Genomic DNA, 18,754 nt, shown 5'->3' with positions numbered 1-18,754 from the left:
GAGTAAATATTTTTTTTGCTGTTGCTGATACGGCAGAAATAAAAAGGGAATTTCCTCCCCTCTTTTTTAGGAGTAAATATTTTTTTTGCTGTTGTTTGGTTAGTTTTGGGGTCTTTTTTACAGTACAGCAGTATCTCTCACTCTTCTTAGATGAGATGTCTTACACCTCAGCTGTTTAGCTTTTCATCAAACAAAAGTTGTTTCTGCAAGTAGCTTCCATTGAGAAGGTACTAGAAGTTTAACTGCTCTTGCTTGGCAAGGAACACTCACTCCCTGTACTGACTTCAAACTGAAATGCATTTTCAGCACATTGTGAATGGTCTCTGACTCTCCTCAGGTGTGACAGGCACTAACAAGGAGCGACATACCAGTGCACAAATGCCACCATCACCGTATGCCTTTTGTGATGGAAAAGCTCACATGTCCAAAGGAATATTTCCTGTATAAGTTGGCCACAGAATAACAATGCTTTAAAATACATAGGCTGATATGTCCCTAAGGAATTACGAGCATTATATTCTCTTAGAAGAAATCACTTACACAATGTACATTAAAGCATTTCTTCTTAAAAACCACAATCATACAATCATGTGGAGATCATACTCCAGAAACAGGGGGACAGAGCTCCCACCTGAAGTCCAGTAAAGTCAGTAGGAATATTTTGGCAGTCTCCAGTAGGCCCTAACAAGCTTTGTAGTTTTAAGACCTGAGAAGTGCAGAGCAAGGCAAGGCAGGGGCCTATGTGAACTTTCTCATGAACCGGAGTTTGGCATAGGCAATGATGAGGAAGATAACAGTCATGCAGAAGAGAGCCACTATGTTCTCCCACATGGCCCAGTCAGTCGGTGCAATTCCTTGGCTGCATAGGTATGCTTCACCAGAACACCTGCAGGAAAGCACAGGGCAAAGTTGGTATTACTGTGTGGGGCTAGTCTTCAGGTGATTACTTTTATTCCTGCCCCAAAAAGATCTTTCTACCCTCAACTCTGCAAAACAGGTGACAGAAATAAAGTAACTTCATACTCCATCACCAAAATAAGCTTAAGGGACAAATCTAGATCTCTGGTTCTCATAATTTTTCAGTAGTAACCTAATTGTTGTTTGTACACAGCTGGCAAGTTATAAGTAAACCTCAGAACCACCTTAAACTGTGGTAAGTACAGAAGCATCTGTTTCCCACAGCAATCAACAGAAGTTCATAGCAGAGGTTGGGGTCCAAAAGCTGTGGAAACAGTGCTCTAGAAAAAACCTCGGTTTGCCAGCCCTCTAGGACATGTCACGGAAGTCTTGCATTGCTACGACTTAAGGTACCAGTAGTCAAGAGTATTTCAAAGGGGGCAAAATGGAGCACTGATAGATAGCTTGGCTCTCTGCTGCATCTGCAGGGAGATTAATATTTACAAACAAGCTCTGTGGGGATGGCATGTTTCTGATCACAGGTCTACTGATTCCTAACAACTTTGTAGCTGTCCACACATTGCATTTCCCTTGTTTAGTGACCCTGGGTTTGTTTAAGAAAACTGGTAGGTCAGGGCTAGGTTATCAAAAACTTAATTTAGCTCATCTGCCCATTTTTATGAGTAAAGTTTCATCCCTGCTTCACTCCTGGGTAATTGTGGAGTTTTCCTATATAGTCCTAAAACACATTATTTTGGGACATATTTTTGAGACTGGCTTGTAAGTGGTTATTCTGTGAATAGTACAAACATTTGAAATAGTCAGACTTCCCTTTAAGCAAAGCATCACAGTTCAGGCCCAGAACCACCATGAGTCAGAGACTTACATTTCTTCTGAAATATTGGGGGGACAATTGCCTGTATCTCCCACAGACACTGTAACATTTGGATTCTTCTCACCACAAAAGTAGAGATCTCTGTACAAGTGGTTATTCTGTGAATAGTACAAACATTTGAAATAGTCAGACTTCCCTTTAAGCAAAGCATCACAGTTCAGGCCCAGAACCACCATGAGTCAGAGACTTACATTTCTTCTGAAATATTGGGGGGACAATTGCCTGTATCTCCCACAGACACTGTAACATTTGGATTCTTCTCACCACAAAAGTAGAGATCTCTGTACTCATTCACCTGCCTAGGGAATAGGCAGACACCAGAGTTAGTGATTTGGGTACTAAAACTGAAACACCTCAAAGGAACTTGATTATTACAAGACACAGATCGCCATTCTTGGAATTCCATGTTTATGTTCCTTTTTATTTTGAAGCTCTTAACCACTGCCTTTCTGGGGAACTCCTCCAAGTTATAGATGCAGGATGGTTTGGTGTCCAAGACTTTGGCTTCACAGTTACTTAACCATGGGTTTCTGTCTTGCCAGCTACAAGTTCTTGTTCATCTACTTTCACATGGGTCCATCTACTGATGCAGAAAACCATGTGGCTGCATGCAGACACCCCAGCAACAGCACACTGAAGACATGGCACAGTCAGCCAAAGCAAGAGGAGAAGCGTTCGCTTGCACTGGCATCCTGTGCTCACCTCAATCTCAGGGGACACTTCCACATTCAGTAACACTGGTAACACTCAGTGATACACCAACAGGGAGGTTTCATACGTCTCCCACCTTGCACCAGCTCCGGCATTCATTTCACTCATTCTTACTCAAAGGTAGGACATTATTACTCCCAAACAGTTTTGGCCAGGATGAAAACAGGAGATGGAAACACAACTCCCACCTGTGACCAGTGGGTGACCTGATGTGTCTAGTTGCTCTGTTTCAAGCAGCTGCAGCATTAGCTTTCTGATACCCCAGAAATTGGCAGCAAGTCATATTTCACTTCAGAGGGAGTCAGAAGACTGAGACACTCCGGCATTACGGTAAATCCTTTAACCAGCTGGACAGTCATTGACCTCAGACTGGCCACCCAAACAGCAGTCTCTGGAGAGGCTGTACAATATCTGACTTTATTCTACACCATAGGGATTGACTATTCAGACTAGGAATTAGTGCCTCACTGGATAGCTCACTCTGCTGCTGTCCAAGCAGCATTAATTGTGTGACACAAAGGGTTTGTTCAGTCTCTGAGACTTCCATCTCTCACACAGAGATTAACTTTTGCTTCCTTTTTGAGGTTAGTTGCTTTTGTTTGGTTTGTGTTGTTGTTTTTTTTTACCATGTTCATGCAAGGAAACAAACCAAATCTGACTTTTAAGAGAACTCTGTTTATACTCAAAACCTCTCCAGGAAGCAGCAGTGTGGCTGCATTACTCAGAGGACACCAATGCTACTTTCTACTCACAGTGAGGCCGTATCGGGGGATGCTGAAGTACTTGAGCCAGTTCAGCCAGCCCATTACAGAGGGAAGGTTCACTAAGAGGCCTGAAAAGATCTGAAATAGAACAGAAGAATCTAATGAGTCACAAACTCTGTTTACTGCAAATGAAGACTTTCTTGCACAGATGCTGCAGTTACCCAGCAGAGGAGCACTGGGATCAATGGATCTCCTACTGTCATGCCCATGCCTACAGGCATGAGTTCAGAGCCAGCTGGCTCAACAATACACACATGTACTTCAGCTAAACTGCTTGCAAAGAGGTCAGAAAGGTTTTCTACATCCACATGTGAGCTAAGAAGCATGCCTCTTACCTGGGGGGACTGTGTCCTATGGTAGAGCTAGCCAGAGGCTAAAGAAGGATGACTGGAAGATGAAAGTGGAGAAACAAGAAGGAAAACATGGGGAGCATTAAGGGCTGTTACTGTTTCAACTTTCTCCTCTGGCCTACATCTTTTATCCATGCTCTCTCCTGCCTGGAACAAGGTTTGCTTTTACTTCTTGGCGCAACTGGACTTCATAGCTAAATATGACACTTCAGGCTCTGCTCCATCACAAGTGATGTTGTGCTTACTCTGCTGTCTTTCAGGACATGCATGTGCCACTCCTTATATACTGTGGCTTAACTCAATGTACATCAGCTGCCCTTCACCACACGTGCACATTTCTTGCCCACAGCAAGCACTTAGTGCAGTACCCAATCACTTGGTTTATTGCAAAAGCAGATTAAGTTGCAAATTGAAGAATAAGGGATATGCTGTGGCTCAGAGTATGTACACAGACACCTACCAGAAATCACCCAACAAGAAGTATGTAACTTAGTAGGTCTCACAGTCAAGAATTTTCATCACCAACATTGTCTTTGAAAAAGAATTCACAGCCCTCATCTATGAGTAGTCAAAATTTCTTTCTCGCTTTCTGGCTCTCTTCCTTAAAAGTCCTTGATAAGGAGTACTGAAGTCATTTCCTGAACCCAAGGGCAATACTGAATTAAAATAAAGAGAGGGTTTGCTCCTGCTAATCCTACAGGGCAACCAAAATTAATGCAAAGAAACCATGAATTGAAAATCTACTTCAAGGTTTTTTCTTTTTGAATGACCTTGATGATCACTTAGATTTCTAATACTGGAAATGCCAGATTTTTATTTTCTTTAAAATCAATGATTGTAAGGAGAATTTAAAAGAAAAAACCCCAACACTTCTTTGGGGCAGACTGTTTGGAAAGCTCTGGTGGCTTCACACCTACTGAATTGCACCTGATCAATGATCAGGTCCTTATATTACAAACTGGCAGAAGTACATTTTTGACTGTAGTGACAATAAAATCACAGGCATGAGTCTGACATGCTACTGGGCTATGGCTTTTTAGCCTGCTTAGGGCTGGCTCAACCCACTCCTCTCAATTCTTTTCTCCCCTCCACCAAAGGCGCACACACCCCCTTATATACTTACCAGCATCAGGACAAAACAAATAGTGATGAGCAGATTGGCCACAGCCACCACATCCATCCCAGCACTGATAGCCAGAGACATGGCTGTTGCAGTGTAGGACACCAGTACCAGGGTCAACATGAAGAAGAAGAACCGGCTTGCAACAGCTTGGTATCCTGTCAAAAACCAGAAATGTAAGAGTCCAGTAAACAACCACGTTATGAATCCCAGAGAGGTACCCTTGGACTCCTAAACAAGACAGGCAAAGCAGGAAGACAGACCAAGTTTGGAGTTGGCTGGAACTATGCATGCTCCAAAGTCACAGAGAGCTTTACCAAAGGATGTTGTCAGGCAGCTCCCATAGATTGCTGTGTCCCTGCCACAGAGTCCCCTGAAGTTATGATGCCAAGCACTTAAATCAGTCGAAGGTTCAAGTAGCTTCATGTTATAAATATAGGAATTAAGCTCTGTCTAAGTCAGAAATCAAATGTGTTGGAAGATGATAGGTTCAATGAAAGCATCAATTCTTTACCAATCATCCAGTAACTGATGCATGAGAATATGATGGCTGGAGCAGTTCTCATGGGCAGCAGATCTCCTATCATCAAGGCCAGGAAGTAGGCAGACACACGGTAATATCCACTGGTGTACTGATGGCTGCGAGGACAGGAAGGAGGGGAGTTGTACAGGTTTAGAGGTTATCTAGGAAGCAGGCTCAGCATGTGTGTTTGGTTTATCCTGATTTGGTTTCTGCTTTTTCTACCACTGACTCCTTCTCTGTATGCAATTGCCTCATATCTACTGTGCTATCACTTTATGCTCTGTAAAGTAAGGGCTGATCTGTCTCTCAGACCCTGTAGTCAAACTGTGACAGCCCTCTGTGGAAAATGAATGAAAGGCTGTGTGACTGCCAGGTAACATACAGAAAAAAGCTCCTAAATCTCTATTCAAAGAGAAAGATCTTTAACACAAGAAACTGGAGGAACACTTCATCCACTGCTAACTCATACAGCTGCTTCCAGGGAAGAAGGAATGATGCCTAACAATGGCAAAACCTTTAAGACATCAACTCACCTCACAAGGAAACTAAATATCATTATGATTGTTTTGCTGCTTAATGGAGCTCATGAAAAGATGCTTTAACTGGTGAGATGCCTAGATCCCCATTGACACAGCTGATAAGCTATGCTGGCAAGCAGGGCAGACTGGCAAGAAATGGCAGTGTGGAGGAGTTTCACTCCTGAGCAGCTGCTAGAGACAATATTAAGCTGCTATGAGCAACATGTGCATTCCAGGCATAAATCTCCAATTTCCTCTTTACTTCATAGGAGCTGTCTCTTGTGCTTCCATCACATGAGCTGGAGGCTATTCCAAACTATATTTTCAGCATATAAGTATGTATACATTTGTGTATATTATATATATACACATGTGTGTGTATATTATACATATATGTGTATATAATCAATGTTTAATAATTATAAATAATAATTAAAATATATTATACATCAGATTGAAGAGAAGCAAAAGTAATAACTAAATATAAATATATAAAAATAATGATATATTATATAGAACAATAATTTAATCATCATGCGCTTCTCTCTAGACAAAGAGATGTGCTTGATCCTTAGGGAGCTCCTGTAAGCCAGCCAGCAGCCCCTTCATCTGAGCATCCCTTGTGAAGCTTTTCTAAGAACTCTTCCTTCATCTTTGCAGTCTTGCCACTTTAGGACCACTGCAAGACAGTGATTCAGCCCTGCGAGCAAGAGGGCAGGCAGGGTTCACAGCCTGCAGGATTCACACCCAGACGTCAAAACCAGCTGTTACCAAAAGTGGGTAGGAAAAGCCCTTCTCAGTAAAGTGTGACACAGAAGGCAAGGAAACGCATTTCCTCCTTCCCCCAGCTCTTAGCGTTTCAGCTCCATGGTCTACAGACTAATTTAGCACTGCTATTACAGTCTGATGTTGCAAGGGAGCAATCAAGTCTTCAGTGGAAATAATTTCGTTTAGCATGTAAGATACTCCCTCCACCTCATTCCAGGGTATCAGACAGTCCAAGTGCCTTACTACTTACACAAACAGTTTCTTGTCTCTGATGAACAGCTCAATTGCAGAGACACTGGAAAAACACTGGTTTGTGGTGACAAAAAACAGGGATCCAACCCTAGAAGGCAAAACAGAAAGGCTGAAAAGTGAGGACACAGCCTATATCAAACACTGGAAGCCTCAGACATCGTCATACTATCAAGTCAGTGCTTTTCTGTCTCTGTCCACAGAATGGAGATATTTAATTGTACTACTGTACCTCTTATCTATATCCTTTATCTTCCCTTTCACATCCCTTTGGTACGTATGTGCAAGCCTGACAGAGCTATGGTCCCTTTAGGACCTCTGGCAATTCCATGCTGCACTGCACTGAGGCTTGTGAACCCAACTGGCCTTTGTGTCCCAAGTGGATCCCATCCCTGTGCCTCAAACCTGTCTGCTTAGAGAGAAAAATGAGCCAACATGTGGCTTTTCAGCTTACCGATTCTGAATACCACTTCGGTCCAATTTTACACCAAAAAAGATAGCACCCACGACCAAGGCTAGAATTACAGTCACAGCAATCTAGAAGTGGAGAGAATAAAAGGAAAAGGGAGTCCTTCAAATAAGTAAACAGGAAGTAACACCGTAAGTCACAGGCAGGGTTTAAGATTCACACCTGCCTAAAGCCTTGCTGTTGTGAGGCTATGTATACCTGAGACACACACAATTAAAATCCTTATGACAGATTTTCAGAGTTTATCCTGTTCACTTTTCTTCCTCTGATCTTCTTTGGCTGGGAGAGGTTAGCAGAAGCACACTCAAAGAATAACCCAGTTTAAAGCGAGGCACAAAATTAACATCCCCCTAGAAGCTCCTCATGTGAACCTGAAAATGGAGCACTTCCCCCTACTCCCCAAGCTTCAGTGCAGTAGTCTTTGTGCTATACTTAAATAGAGATTTTTTTCCAAGGCCACAAAGGCAGCTGAACATCTCAGTCCATTTACAGATGGCAGGGGTGCAGGAGTTTCCTATTTCCCTATCTGCTTTTGTAAACAAAATTCTGTCTCCAAACTGCAGATTGTGGGGCTGAGAGCAGGAGTCTAAGACTTTCAGCAATTGTTACCTACTTGTGCAACGGAGGCCTGTGGGTTCCTGATGAGATTTTTCAGAGAACGCTTGGACACCCAGTACAGCTGGGTGAGGAATCCATTTGCATAGGTGATCTCATGCTCCTGCTTGGATACTCTCTGCTTGCTTCGCCGTCCAAGCTCCACTTTCCCCAGTGCTTCCTTTGTGCTCTGATACAGGCTGGAGCTGAGATATTTCTGGTGCAGCACATCTACCACACTGCTGTCCACATTATCTTCTGCCACTCCATTTTCACTGCTCACCTCTGAGTGAGAAAAACAAGATATGGCTTGTGATTCCCATGAACCTGACCTTCAGACATGGCCCATCGACATGCTCAGTGATTCTGGAGGCTAAATAAAAAAGCAGAATTTGAATTGTTCAAGCCTTAGATCTGAGCTCAAGAGGCTAGCTTGGGTGAGAGGGTTTTCCTACAGTTTTAATTGAACCTAGCTAGTTTGTGGCACAAAAATAGTCATATTCTTAGAATGAGGCACCAGAAAACCTCTGTTTCACTGAATTTGGGGGAAATTAATGTTTGCTCTAATTCACTTCCCCATCCCCAGAAAGCACTATAATAAAAACTGTTACCTTGTAATCCTTCAGTCATGGATGTGCTACAGCATCCCCAAACAAGTATTTCCAAACATTTCGCTCATAACTCATGTTAGAGAGTTTGTTCTCTAATCTAGTTCCAATTTTTTTCACTCTCCTGTAAATCCATCACTCCTTAGCCTATCTGCCCTGTCTTCTCTGTAGCAGCCTCTTCTGAGGCTGAAAACTTCTGTCTTCTGTCAGCTGTCTCTTGAGACAAAGCAGTTCTAGGTTTTCCAGTCTTTCCCACACAGGTTTTTTAAATTTCTGCTCCCCTATGTTACTGAAGGAAAAATACATCCCTTTAATAGTTTTCTGAGCTCTTTTAAGAAGCCCAAAGCAAAGTATACCTATTAGTAGGAAAAACAAAAAGGTAACGAAGCACCCTTGGACTGGAAGAAGCCCAGAGAATAAAAGCTTGCCATCACCACATACAACTTCCCTTCTACACCAGCCAGCAGTGGATTTCTCCTTCACAGTTTACCTTTTCCTGTGTCCACAGGTCTGTGATCTTCCTTGCTTGCTGCCACAGCAGTTGAATCCCCATTTATGACATCAAGGAAGAAGTCAGCTGGATTGTTGAAGGGTTCACATTCATATCCTTAATAAAAATTAAAAAAAACATGCAACATGTTTGTATTGCACAGAGGACAGCTTGGAAATTCAGGTCTAATACTGTATCACTTTTCCACAACCCTGTTACATTCCACTGCTTTTCCTTAAGCATTAGTTTACACCAGTAGAATGGACAGGATTTAGGAGATGGTGAATCTGAGATATCTAAAGAGAGCTTCAAAGGTGCTTATTCTTTACTGATTTCAGGTGAGGAGAAATCTAACTTGGTTCTACACAGCTCAGTATGGACAACTCTCACCTCCTTCCCAGTGCTGTTCACCCACATCCCACTCTGAAAGACACACAGTTCTTCAGTAGAGATTCCTGGATATCTGTTCTACAGCCTCAGATACTTCTTCCAGAGGCTCAGCTCTTGCTGGTGTTTCCTTCGCCACAAGGAAGAGGAAGGACTGTCCAAGAGCAGCTTCTTATATATGGTTCTAGCTATGGAACAAGGATGAAGGAAAAAAACCCAAAAACCCAAACCTAAGATGCTTATTCTATAGCTTCCCTGAGAGAGAGAGGAAGTGAAGGGGGATGCTAAGAGGAGAAGTAGTGACATTGGTTAAAGCATCTCCCTTAAAGCCAGGGAAAGCTTACATTCTAATGTGTCCATCTAGACTGGCTTGGAAGTTCACTCCACATTGTCTGTTCATTACAGTCAGAAACCCTTAACCTGCTTACTTGGAGAGAGGGCAGCTACTCAACAGTGCAACTATTAATCCATTTTAAGATACACCATAATTTTGTCCTCTTAGTTACCCAGCTGCACTCAGACTAGAGCATATTCTTGGATCAATCCATACAGACTGCTGCCAGTCTGCAGGCTGTGGTTCAAAATCCTCTGGGTCTGCCACTGAGGCCTGGTAGAACTACAAGCATCATCCTGTCTGTTGGACGTCATGCTTCTACATGTCCACGTGATTCTTGGTTTTTGTCCGGATGCAATGCAAAACAAAGGCAGGAGAGAGCCGTGCTCTGTTGTCGGAAAACTTTTATCGTTCTATTTTTTCCTGTTCTAACATAACACTGCTCAGACTGTATGTGTACAGTCTCTAGCATCCTGGTGATAAAACAGCACAGGATTGTTATGCCATGCTAGGGTAAGAATCTACACACAGGTTAAGCTCATTAGCCAGTTGCCTTTGCTCTTGGCATGGAAGACTTACCAATAGAACTAAAGTACTCCAGTGCCTGCTTCGCAGGACCATGGTACAGCACCTTTCCTGAAGCTAGTAATGTCAGACTGTCAAACAGCTTGAATATGGAATAGCGTGGCTGATGGATAGAAAATATGATCGTCCGCCCTCTTCTTGAGAGCCTGAAATAGAAACAAATCATCTCTCAAACACACCACACTGAGAATTTCAGAAAGGTCATGTTAACACAAGCGAAGAACAAGTTTCCAAATCCAAGACAAATACTTGTCAACTTCTTAGGGTCTTGACCCAGAAAACCTGTAGTTCCCACTTCTCTGTCACTGTCTCAGATGCTGCCTACAAGACCTTCAAGACAGCACCCGTCATTACAAAAGACCATCATTGCAGTCCAAGCAGACAAAGCATGATGCTGTCAGCTAGCAAAGTCTGAGACCACAGCTATGTATAAACCCTCCTTACATGTTCTCTATACCAGACGTCAACTTGACTAAGTGGAATGGTCCTACTGCACTCAACGGCAGAACCAGGCTTTGCACAGCAGGCTGGGCAAGTCTGGCCAGCTGAGATTTCTCTTGGCTCTTCTGCTGAAGATTGACACTCAAGAAAATTAAAAACTAGTTTTCCTTGAGGTTTTTCAGATGTTCTTGCAATTGCTTCAGCATTGATGCCCAACCCTTGACAATCAAAGATCTATATCCACAAACAGCAGAGCAAAATGTCCCCCCTGCATGCAAAACCAAACAGCATGCTACAAATTCAGGAGGAGGATTAGGAAGTCATTCTCATTAAATAAGACTTTTTGGTCCTCCTTGTACCTAATTTTGTTCTAACTGTCAGAAGACAGATCATCTCCTAAACATAGGAGATGAAGGTAAAAACTGAGGGTAAATCTGCAAGAGAAGTCTGATCTGAGTTCAAGGCTGTTGCCAGAGCAGGGGAAGAGATTCTGTAATAGACTCAGATGGAAGGCCAAGAAAATATAATTACAAGGCCTGACCTCCCAGTACACCCCACTTTGTGGCAAAGGGAAGCTGTCCAAGCTACATCTGCTTTTTGGGCTCCAATCCAATGCTTGCTGTGGAAAGATTCCCATAAACTTTAAAAGGCTTTGGACAAGACCCAAACAAATAATCTACTACCACTTCTGAGTCTATTTGTCTAGCTTTTTTTTTTTTTTTTGAAAAAAGAGCACTCAGACATAAGAACATTCCCTTTTTTAACTAATGAGTTGAAAACAAAATTGCAGCAGAGCCCTGAAGAACTGACTCTTACTTCTTCAAAAGGATGAGGACTGCATTGGCTGTGCTGGCATCAAGGCCAGTTGTTGGTTCATCCAGAAAAAGGACTGGTGGCTCTGTGATGAGCTCCATCCCAATGTTGGTTCTCTTCCGTTCCCCTCCAGACACTCCCCGGATCAATTCAGTTCCTACCTACAAGCAGAAGAAATCAGTTGTTTGCAACAAGACCTAGTCAGTGCATGCTCTGGAGCGGAGGGCTCTCCATACCCAGCAGCTCTTCTCATTTTCAGCATCCCATCAGTAAACTCAAGGGCCAGCATGAGGTGCTGAGTTTGACTCAGTGTGAGTGAACGCATAGCAGGAAACTGAGTCTGATTTTCAGAGGCACCAGGTGCCTTATGACTTCAGGGAACAAGGATGACACTGACAAGGAAGAGACAGAATGAGTCCATAGCAGTGAGAGGAGGCACTGGTGTTTTGGGATGTTTTTTGCTGGTAGCTTGTCAGCTAAAGTAAGAGTGGGGTAAGTAAAGTAAAAGTAAAGTAAAAGTAAAAATGCTGCTGAGAGGAACAAGCTCTGCACAGATCTTCTCCATCACAGCCAGCCTTCCATCCCTCACAGCTTTCAGCACTGTGAAAACAATTTCCCTGTCTTGTCCCACAAAGCCAGGAAGTGGCCGAGCAGCTTTCCAAGGTGCAATGACTAAGCGACTTTTTCCCCCTCTGAATTTATACAACACGCTGGACATAGTCCAAAGTCTTCCACTTGTACTAGCAAATACACATACCTCTTTCCAAGCTCCCTCCTGAGCTGGAAACTGATTTCTTGCATGCAGTATGGTTTAGTCAAGTTCCTGTTTAGCTTTGTGTAGCTGCACTACATACACCATACTGCCCAGAGACAAATAGCTCAGTTGCCAGAGGTAGTTTGGTCTCTGAGAAAGGTATTCTCACTGCTCACCTTAGTATCAGCCACTTTGCTTAATCCCAGCTCACTGATGATCTGTGTGACTCGCTCTTCCTTTTCTTTAATGGTGATGGAGCTGGGGAGTCGCAGGGCAGCAGAGAATTGCAGATTCTCCCTCACTGTCATTGTGCCCATGACAACATCATCCTGAAAGTAGTACAAATGGACAGTTGGAAAGACTCCTCCTCAGCTGCCTGACTAGGCACCAGAGTCCCTGTTTCCACACTGGAAAATAAAGTGTGAATTTAAACTATCTCAATACCAAAAATAACAAACTGTGGCATGACACCTTCACTCGCAAGGCATGAATGGGGAGACCATCAGCAGTTTTATAGGGAAACACATGACTTAGCATGTATATATGTTTATCTGAATAAAACGGATCCTATAATTATAAATATATGTAGGACTTAATTGTTGTTTGTAGGTTTTGGGCCATCAGAATCATAGAATTTTAGGGGTTGGAATGCAGCTTAGAGATCATCTAGTCACAACCTCCTGCCATGGGCAGGGACACCTCTCACCAGACCAGGTGGCTCAAGCCTTCATCCAACCTGGCTTTGAACACTGCCAAGGCTGGGGCTTCTACTACCTCCCTGGGTAACCTGTGCTAGTGTCTCACTACCCTCACAGGAAAAAGCTTTTTTCTAATATCTAGCCTAAATTTCCCCTTCTTCAGTTTGAGTCCATTACCCCTTGTCCTATCGCTGCAGTTCCTGACAAAGAGCCCCTCTCCAGCTTCCCTGTAGCCCCTTCAGATTGCTATGAGGTCTCCACACAACCTTCTCTTCTTCAGGCTGAACAGCCCCTACTTCCTCAGCCTGTCTTCATAGAAGAGATGCTCCAGATCTTCTTATCGACTTCGTGGCCTCCTCTGGACTTGCTTCAAATCATGCATGGGGTAGGAGGGTAGAAACACCATTTAATGTCTCACCAAGTTGCCTATCATTTTAAGGTTAAGTTTGGTTGCTTTGGATATTTGAGAGACAAATGTCTCAAACTAGGACCACTTGCAAGAAATTTCCTGGCCATTCATCAAACAATGAGGGTTTGGGGATCTTTGACCTGCAGGATCAAGATCCAGCATCAGTCTCATCACATGCATCCTCCCAGAGACCCCCAGCTGGCAGCTTTCAGCTGCCTGTTTCACATCTGCCTGCAGTCAGAACCCTGGATGGTTTCCAGATTTAGCTGCTCATACGGCTGCCAAGAATCCCCTTCTCCCCAGGTTCCCCTGGGCTTTGAGGGTCTATTATTGGTCCAGGCCTCCACCCACTTCCGCAGATTCAGTTGGCTTTTCCTGTCTCCGAGTGGAATGAAGCTGTGTCACAGCCAGCCAGAATCAGAGGAAGAACAGCAGGGATCTATTTATTTCCTAGAATTATTGTCTGATAGTTTGAAGGTACTTCTGCCAGCTAGAACAGCTTCTGAGTTTAATAACAAGAGATTTTTGGTGTCATGTTTCTTTTTTCCTCATATTTTTATTTAAATCTTTGCTAGTACTTCAGGGCACAGCCCAAAGAACAAGCCACAGTACCCCAGTGGTTTGGGCATCCATGTGGCTTTGGGAAGACAAACACCTCCATGCTTGACTTGGTTTGAGTAGCAGATTAATCTTCCAATCTTCCATATCCCAGAAAAATACTATATACTGTAACATCCGAGTTCTCAAATGAGACTCTCTAGGATCATTGAAAATCACCTAGTCTAGTAGTTCATGCATTGCTTATCTTATGCAGTCTTCCATCCCAGGGGCTCCCAGCCCTCACCGAAGGCAGTTACTCACCTGCACAACATATCCCGAGATGCACTTGAAATTTGGAGGTTGTGGGATGCCATCTATAAGCACTTCTCCACACAGGCCTGCTGGGTCCTTCCTGGCAGCCAGCACATCTAGGAGACTTCAGACAAACACCAGGCATTAGGTTTTGCAATAACAGCTGCTTTTACCTTCGCTTGGATAAGTACCACCAACTAGGACTGCAGTTACAGCCTGCTCACAGCATGACACAAACCAAAGGGCACAGAAGGAGGCTGCCCATACCCTGGAGGCTTTAGCTCTTTGTACAGAGAGTCTGGTGTACATACAGGATTTTCCAGCACACAGTGTGCCACAGCAGTATGGCAGTATACAGACACACACAATTCACAACAGTCAACCCCCTACAGACATAGACTCGGTCTGTGTATTTACAGCTAAACTCAAATGCAACAGAGACAAAAGCACCCTGCAGAGTCACTGCAGTCTGCTCTCCAGCCAGGGGAGCACAGAACTAATTCCTTTGATCTCAAGGAAATTAATCCAAATGAGTATAAGCAAGACTGGGGTTAAGATTAATTTTATAAAGTAATTTAGGTTCAAAATATCACTGGATTCTCCTTACTGCCAATGCAAAGGCCAACCTGTCTCCTAGCTAAACAAACTGCCCTGATGAAGCATTGCTCTTGAAAGCATCTTGATTAATCAGCAGTCTCCTCAGAAAGGAAGATCAAGGGTCATCATGAAGACACACCTGTGTGACCTCTGGCCATATTTGTCAGTGTCTGACATTTTCAAAGGCAGAGAGTGACAAGGAGCTCTCTTACCATGGTTATACAGGAGAGAAAATAGCATTAGTACTGGATGGGGATAGTCTGTATGGTATTTCTCTGTGTTTTTATCCAAAGAACTCAAGCATGTGTGCACCCCCACCAGCAGGCCACAGCCAACTTGGGGTGAGGATCCAAAGCATCCTGTAGACTGCATTACACCATATTCTTGTCAGTTGTCAGAGAAGGGTCTGGCCTAGCAGATTCAAGGAAGTCTTGCCGCAGTGAGTTCACAGGGAATGATATCTCTCATGCCTCAAGGGAGCTTGCACCCCATCCCCACCCCATTATCAGTCAGGACAGAGCCTATATCTGAGCTCCAGCCACCCCAGTTCTGCCTGGCATCTTAACTCAGGCCACCACCAAAGGTGACTGCAGTAATATGAACCACCAGTTGCAGTAGATGAGGGGTCTGACACCGCTGCAGGGCAAGAACTCCAGCAAAACTAACAGAGGGGCAGGAGGTCAAACTGCATCACCAGATTTCTCACAGGCATGTAAAGGTCTGAGCCTGCAGATCCCTCACATCTCCCCTAACCCTTGGAATCCCAAGTATTCTTTGAACATCTGGCTGTCCATTTAAAGGAGCAGAAGAAGGTACTCACGAAGATTTCCCGCTCCCTGTTGGCCCCAAGATAGCATTCAAGCCTGGCTTCATAATGCCACTGGAAGAAGAAAAGAGTTATTTACAAATGAAGGACTGTCCATATACAGCTTTTAGTACAGGTAAGGTATGAACAAAATGCTGTTGAAAGGAAAACTTAGATTATTAAAAATTTCTCCTTAGATTTGAAATCAATTCCCTTCTGTCCAGACTGCCAGCCAGAACAGAATCAGAGCTAGACCTAAAAAGCAAACTAAAAAAGACAAAAATTAAGTGCCGTCCCTGCTGAGCTGGGTCTTAAAAAGAAGAAACAACTGCACTCTCCTGCTCGTTTCCTCTGACTGCAGCTTAAACCATAGTTTGAGGAACCCTCAGATCTGCTAGCAGAAGAGTTCACACAAGTTTGGTCCTAATTTGCTCAGATCAATAACTGAAACTGCTCCACCTATATCCCAGCTATTCTGCCTAAAAGCAAATAAGAAAGTGCTCACTTGAACAGCTGACTGGCAGGAGGATAGTCATTCCTCACCAGCACAGCTGGATCTGGAAGGTGACATGAGGTCACTGATTCAGAGCAGCAGATTAATTCCTACCCGCTAGTATTTCATTTAAACAAGAACTTACTAAACATTGTGGAGGATCTTCTTTTCCACAATTTTCCGTTTACAAAGGAATCCACTGGATTGCTTAACGGAGTACTGGATGTTATGGAAACTCACAACAGAGCCTCGAGGAGATCGGAGGGATTCTCGTGTTGGAAGAGAACGTTGGAAACTGCCCGCACCTTCCTCTTCTCCAACAGAAATAATGCTGTGATCAAATGTGTCTGCCATCATGTCCCTGTTACACAAGTCGAGCTCCACTTTTCTGAGGTCACTGTTGTTTTGAGCAGTTCCCATCTGTTGAGACAAAGAACACGGAAACATGCAGGGAAGGAGATAGGCAAGCAAAGATTTCTCCAGAAAGTGTTTTGGAAAACCAAGTTCACGCACACCACACCAATCCTTACATGTGCCAAGTTTCCAAAAGGATGGACATCCGCACTGGAAGATATCCAGTACTTCCCAAAGGTGCAGAAACCCACAGATTTAGAGCTAACCTTTAAGAATGAGACGTGTGTTCTTGAAGTAAGTGATGCTTGCTCAAAGAGCATCTAATAAGGCAAAACCCAAGCCTGTCTGTGATGGTCATCTTTCACAACACAAATGGAAGCTGCTACCACTTAAGCTAAAGAGAGTCAACCTCCCTTTCTCCAGTCATGCGCTTACCACTTCATCCCCCCCAAAAAACAGCAGAGAAAACCTATTAATGAATCCATATGAAGAACCACAGGAAGAAAAATGGTTGTGCTTATGAAAATGAAGGTCAGTCACATGCACCTTGTTTGTTGGCACAAGTTTGTTTCAGATACCAAAGTGATTAAAGTAACAATTACACGTGCTGCTTATCATGTTTCAGTTACACAGTATCAAGATACTTCACAACTACAAATAGGAAAAGACATTTGAATTTGGCTGCAGGCACCATTTACCTTGAAGAACAGAAGGAATACCCTCTCCCACAGGGGAAAGATCTGGGATATGCCATGGCAAGGGAAAATGTGGTATGAAGTAGTACATTCAGGAAAATGAAACATAGTATCTGTTTATTATCACAACGTTATAAAGCATTCTGGTTCATGCAGATAAGCTGCCTCAGTAGCTCAGGATGGGAGCACCCGAAACTGAGGACATGTGAGCAGCAAAGGGAAGGAACTGTTCATCGTGTCAATTCATCAGAGTCCACAAAGTAGGAAATATATCAATATGGGTATAACTGTTAATATTGATTCACTTCCTACTCACAGCAGCAGAGCTCTTCTGTCAAGGGGCTACTTCCTGTGCTGTAGCTGATGGAGACCAAGTGTGGATCCCTTCACTCATTTTGAAAAAGTTTAGTTCTTGCATTGACATTACATGCTAAGAACTTGGAAACCCTGCACTCCCCAAGTTCTGCAGCCTGTGCAAGGCCTGGTTATAACTTAGACCCTGCCTTTTAGCCAAGCACCCTCACAGATGTAAATATTCCTTTCTCCTCTCCAGGAAACTACAGCAAGAAATAGGAATTACTACATGACCCTTCCAGAAATTGAACACAACAGGTTAGACTAACACAAGTTAGTCTAATCATTTACTTCACTTCTTGCTGCTAGCATAGCAGTGTTTGTTGGAAAGCTAAAAATTTACTGGGATGTTGGGGAAAGCCAAGGTGCTCACCAGATTAAAAGAGGAAGGACAGAGATCTGTCCACAAAGACATTGCTAATTCCTTGAATGTAGCCTACCAATTACTCCTTTCCCACCATCTGCACTTCTTTCCTCCATGGACTAAGAAGGTGATAACCAGTAGGACCAACAACATCCACCACTGCAGCAGTAGTAGATTTCTCAGGAACCTAGATGGTCATCCTTTTAAGAAAGTGGAACTATGAAAGCCAGATTTAAAGAAACAGGAATTGTCCTTTCCCATCTGCCTTTTCCTATTACTGAAAGCTCAACAAGTCACAGTAGTTTTTTCCTGTATAAGTAAAATAAAAGTGGTGAGGAAAAGGAAGGGCTGTTCAGCTTGGACACATGCCGAACTCTAAGACTGGTCATCCCTGGGAAAGCCTCACTTATGGGAAACAAGATAGGATATGCTGGTTACATCAGCAAGAGACGGCTTATATGCTTGAAAGGTTGCACAACAGATCAGGAGAAAAAAAAAGTCAGGATGACAGTGACGCTAAGGACAAAGACCTCGTTAGACTTTTGAACATTTGTCTTGCATCTGCCACGAATAGGTTCAGTGGTTTAATTCACCGTAAGGCCTTACATGAGGGTTTTTGCAAAGCTACCGATTAGCACTGGCACGCTAAGCCACTGTGGGTGGGTGTGTGCACGGATCGCAGGAGGATGAGAAAAGCTTAGCAGAGGCTACAGGTAGGCTCAGGCTGCAGCAGCTCTCCAGCAGCGCCCGTGTCTCCCACGCTCGTCCCACGGGCCGGTTCCGCCACTGAGCCGGAGCCGCGAATGGACCACGCTCCGCGTTCCTCCACACAGCCCCGCGGGGCAGCCCCGGCCGGGCCGGGA

General features: G+C 43.7%; 1 protein-coding gene across 1 annotated transcript; it reads right to left on the bottom strand.

Moving 5' to 3' along the window:
* Positions 1 to 738: 738 nt before the first annotated feature.
* Positions 739 to 16,480, bottom strand: LOC103810983 (ATP-binding cassette sub-family G member 2-like). The gene is made up of 15 exons (XM_009083916.1): positions 16,270 to 16,480; positions 15,647 to 15,706; positions 14,239 to 14,353; positions 12,447 to 12,599; positions 11,520 to 11,677; positions 10,257 to 10,408; positions 8,957 to 9,073; positions 7,878 to 8,116; positions 7,250 to 7,332; positions 6,797 to 6,886; positions 5,252 to 5,376; positions 4,741 to 4,895; positions 3,245 to 3,345; positions 1,984 to 2,091; positions 739 to 886 (listed from the first exon to the last, which is right to left on the bottom strand). Exons 1-15 carry the CDS (start codon positions 16,476 to 16,478, stop codon positions 739 to 741), a joined length of 2,013 nt encoding a protein of 670 aa, XP_009082164.1. The 5' UTR covers positions 16,479 to 16,480.
* Positions 16,481 to 18,754: the final 2,274 nt, after the last annotated feature.

The sequence above is a fragment of the Acanthisitta chloris genome, unplaced genomic scaffold, assembly GCF_000695815.1.
Source record: "Acanthisitta chloris isolate BGI_N310 unplaced genomic scaffold, ASM69581v1 scaffold10531, whole genome shotgun sequence".
In the NCBI taxonomy this organism is placed as follows: domain Eukaryota; kingdom Metazoa; phylum Chordata; class Aves; order Passeriformes; family Acanthisittidae; genus Acanthisitta; species Acanthisitta chloris.
The sequence above is the reverse complement of the archived record's forward strand: the minus strand, read 5'-3'. Positions and strand labels throughout refer to the sequence as shown.

Excerpts from the sequence above, each read along its gene's own strand:
- LOC103810983 (XM_009083916.1), bottom strand. The coding sequence starts at position 16,478 with ATGGCAGACACATTTGATCACAGCATTATTTCTGTTGGAGAAGAGGAA. Across the intron at positions 10,409-11,519 it reads GTCCTCATCCTTTTGAAGAA|GCTCTCAAGAAGAGGGCGGA; the intron begins GTAAGAGTCAGT and ends TTTCTATTTCAG. Across the intron at positions 6,887-7,249 it reads CGAAGTGGTATTCAGAATCG|GGTTGGATCCCTGTTTTTTG; the intron begins GTAAGCTGAAAA and ends TTTGCCTTCTAG.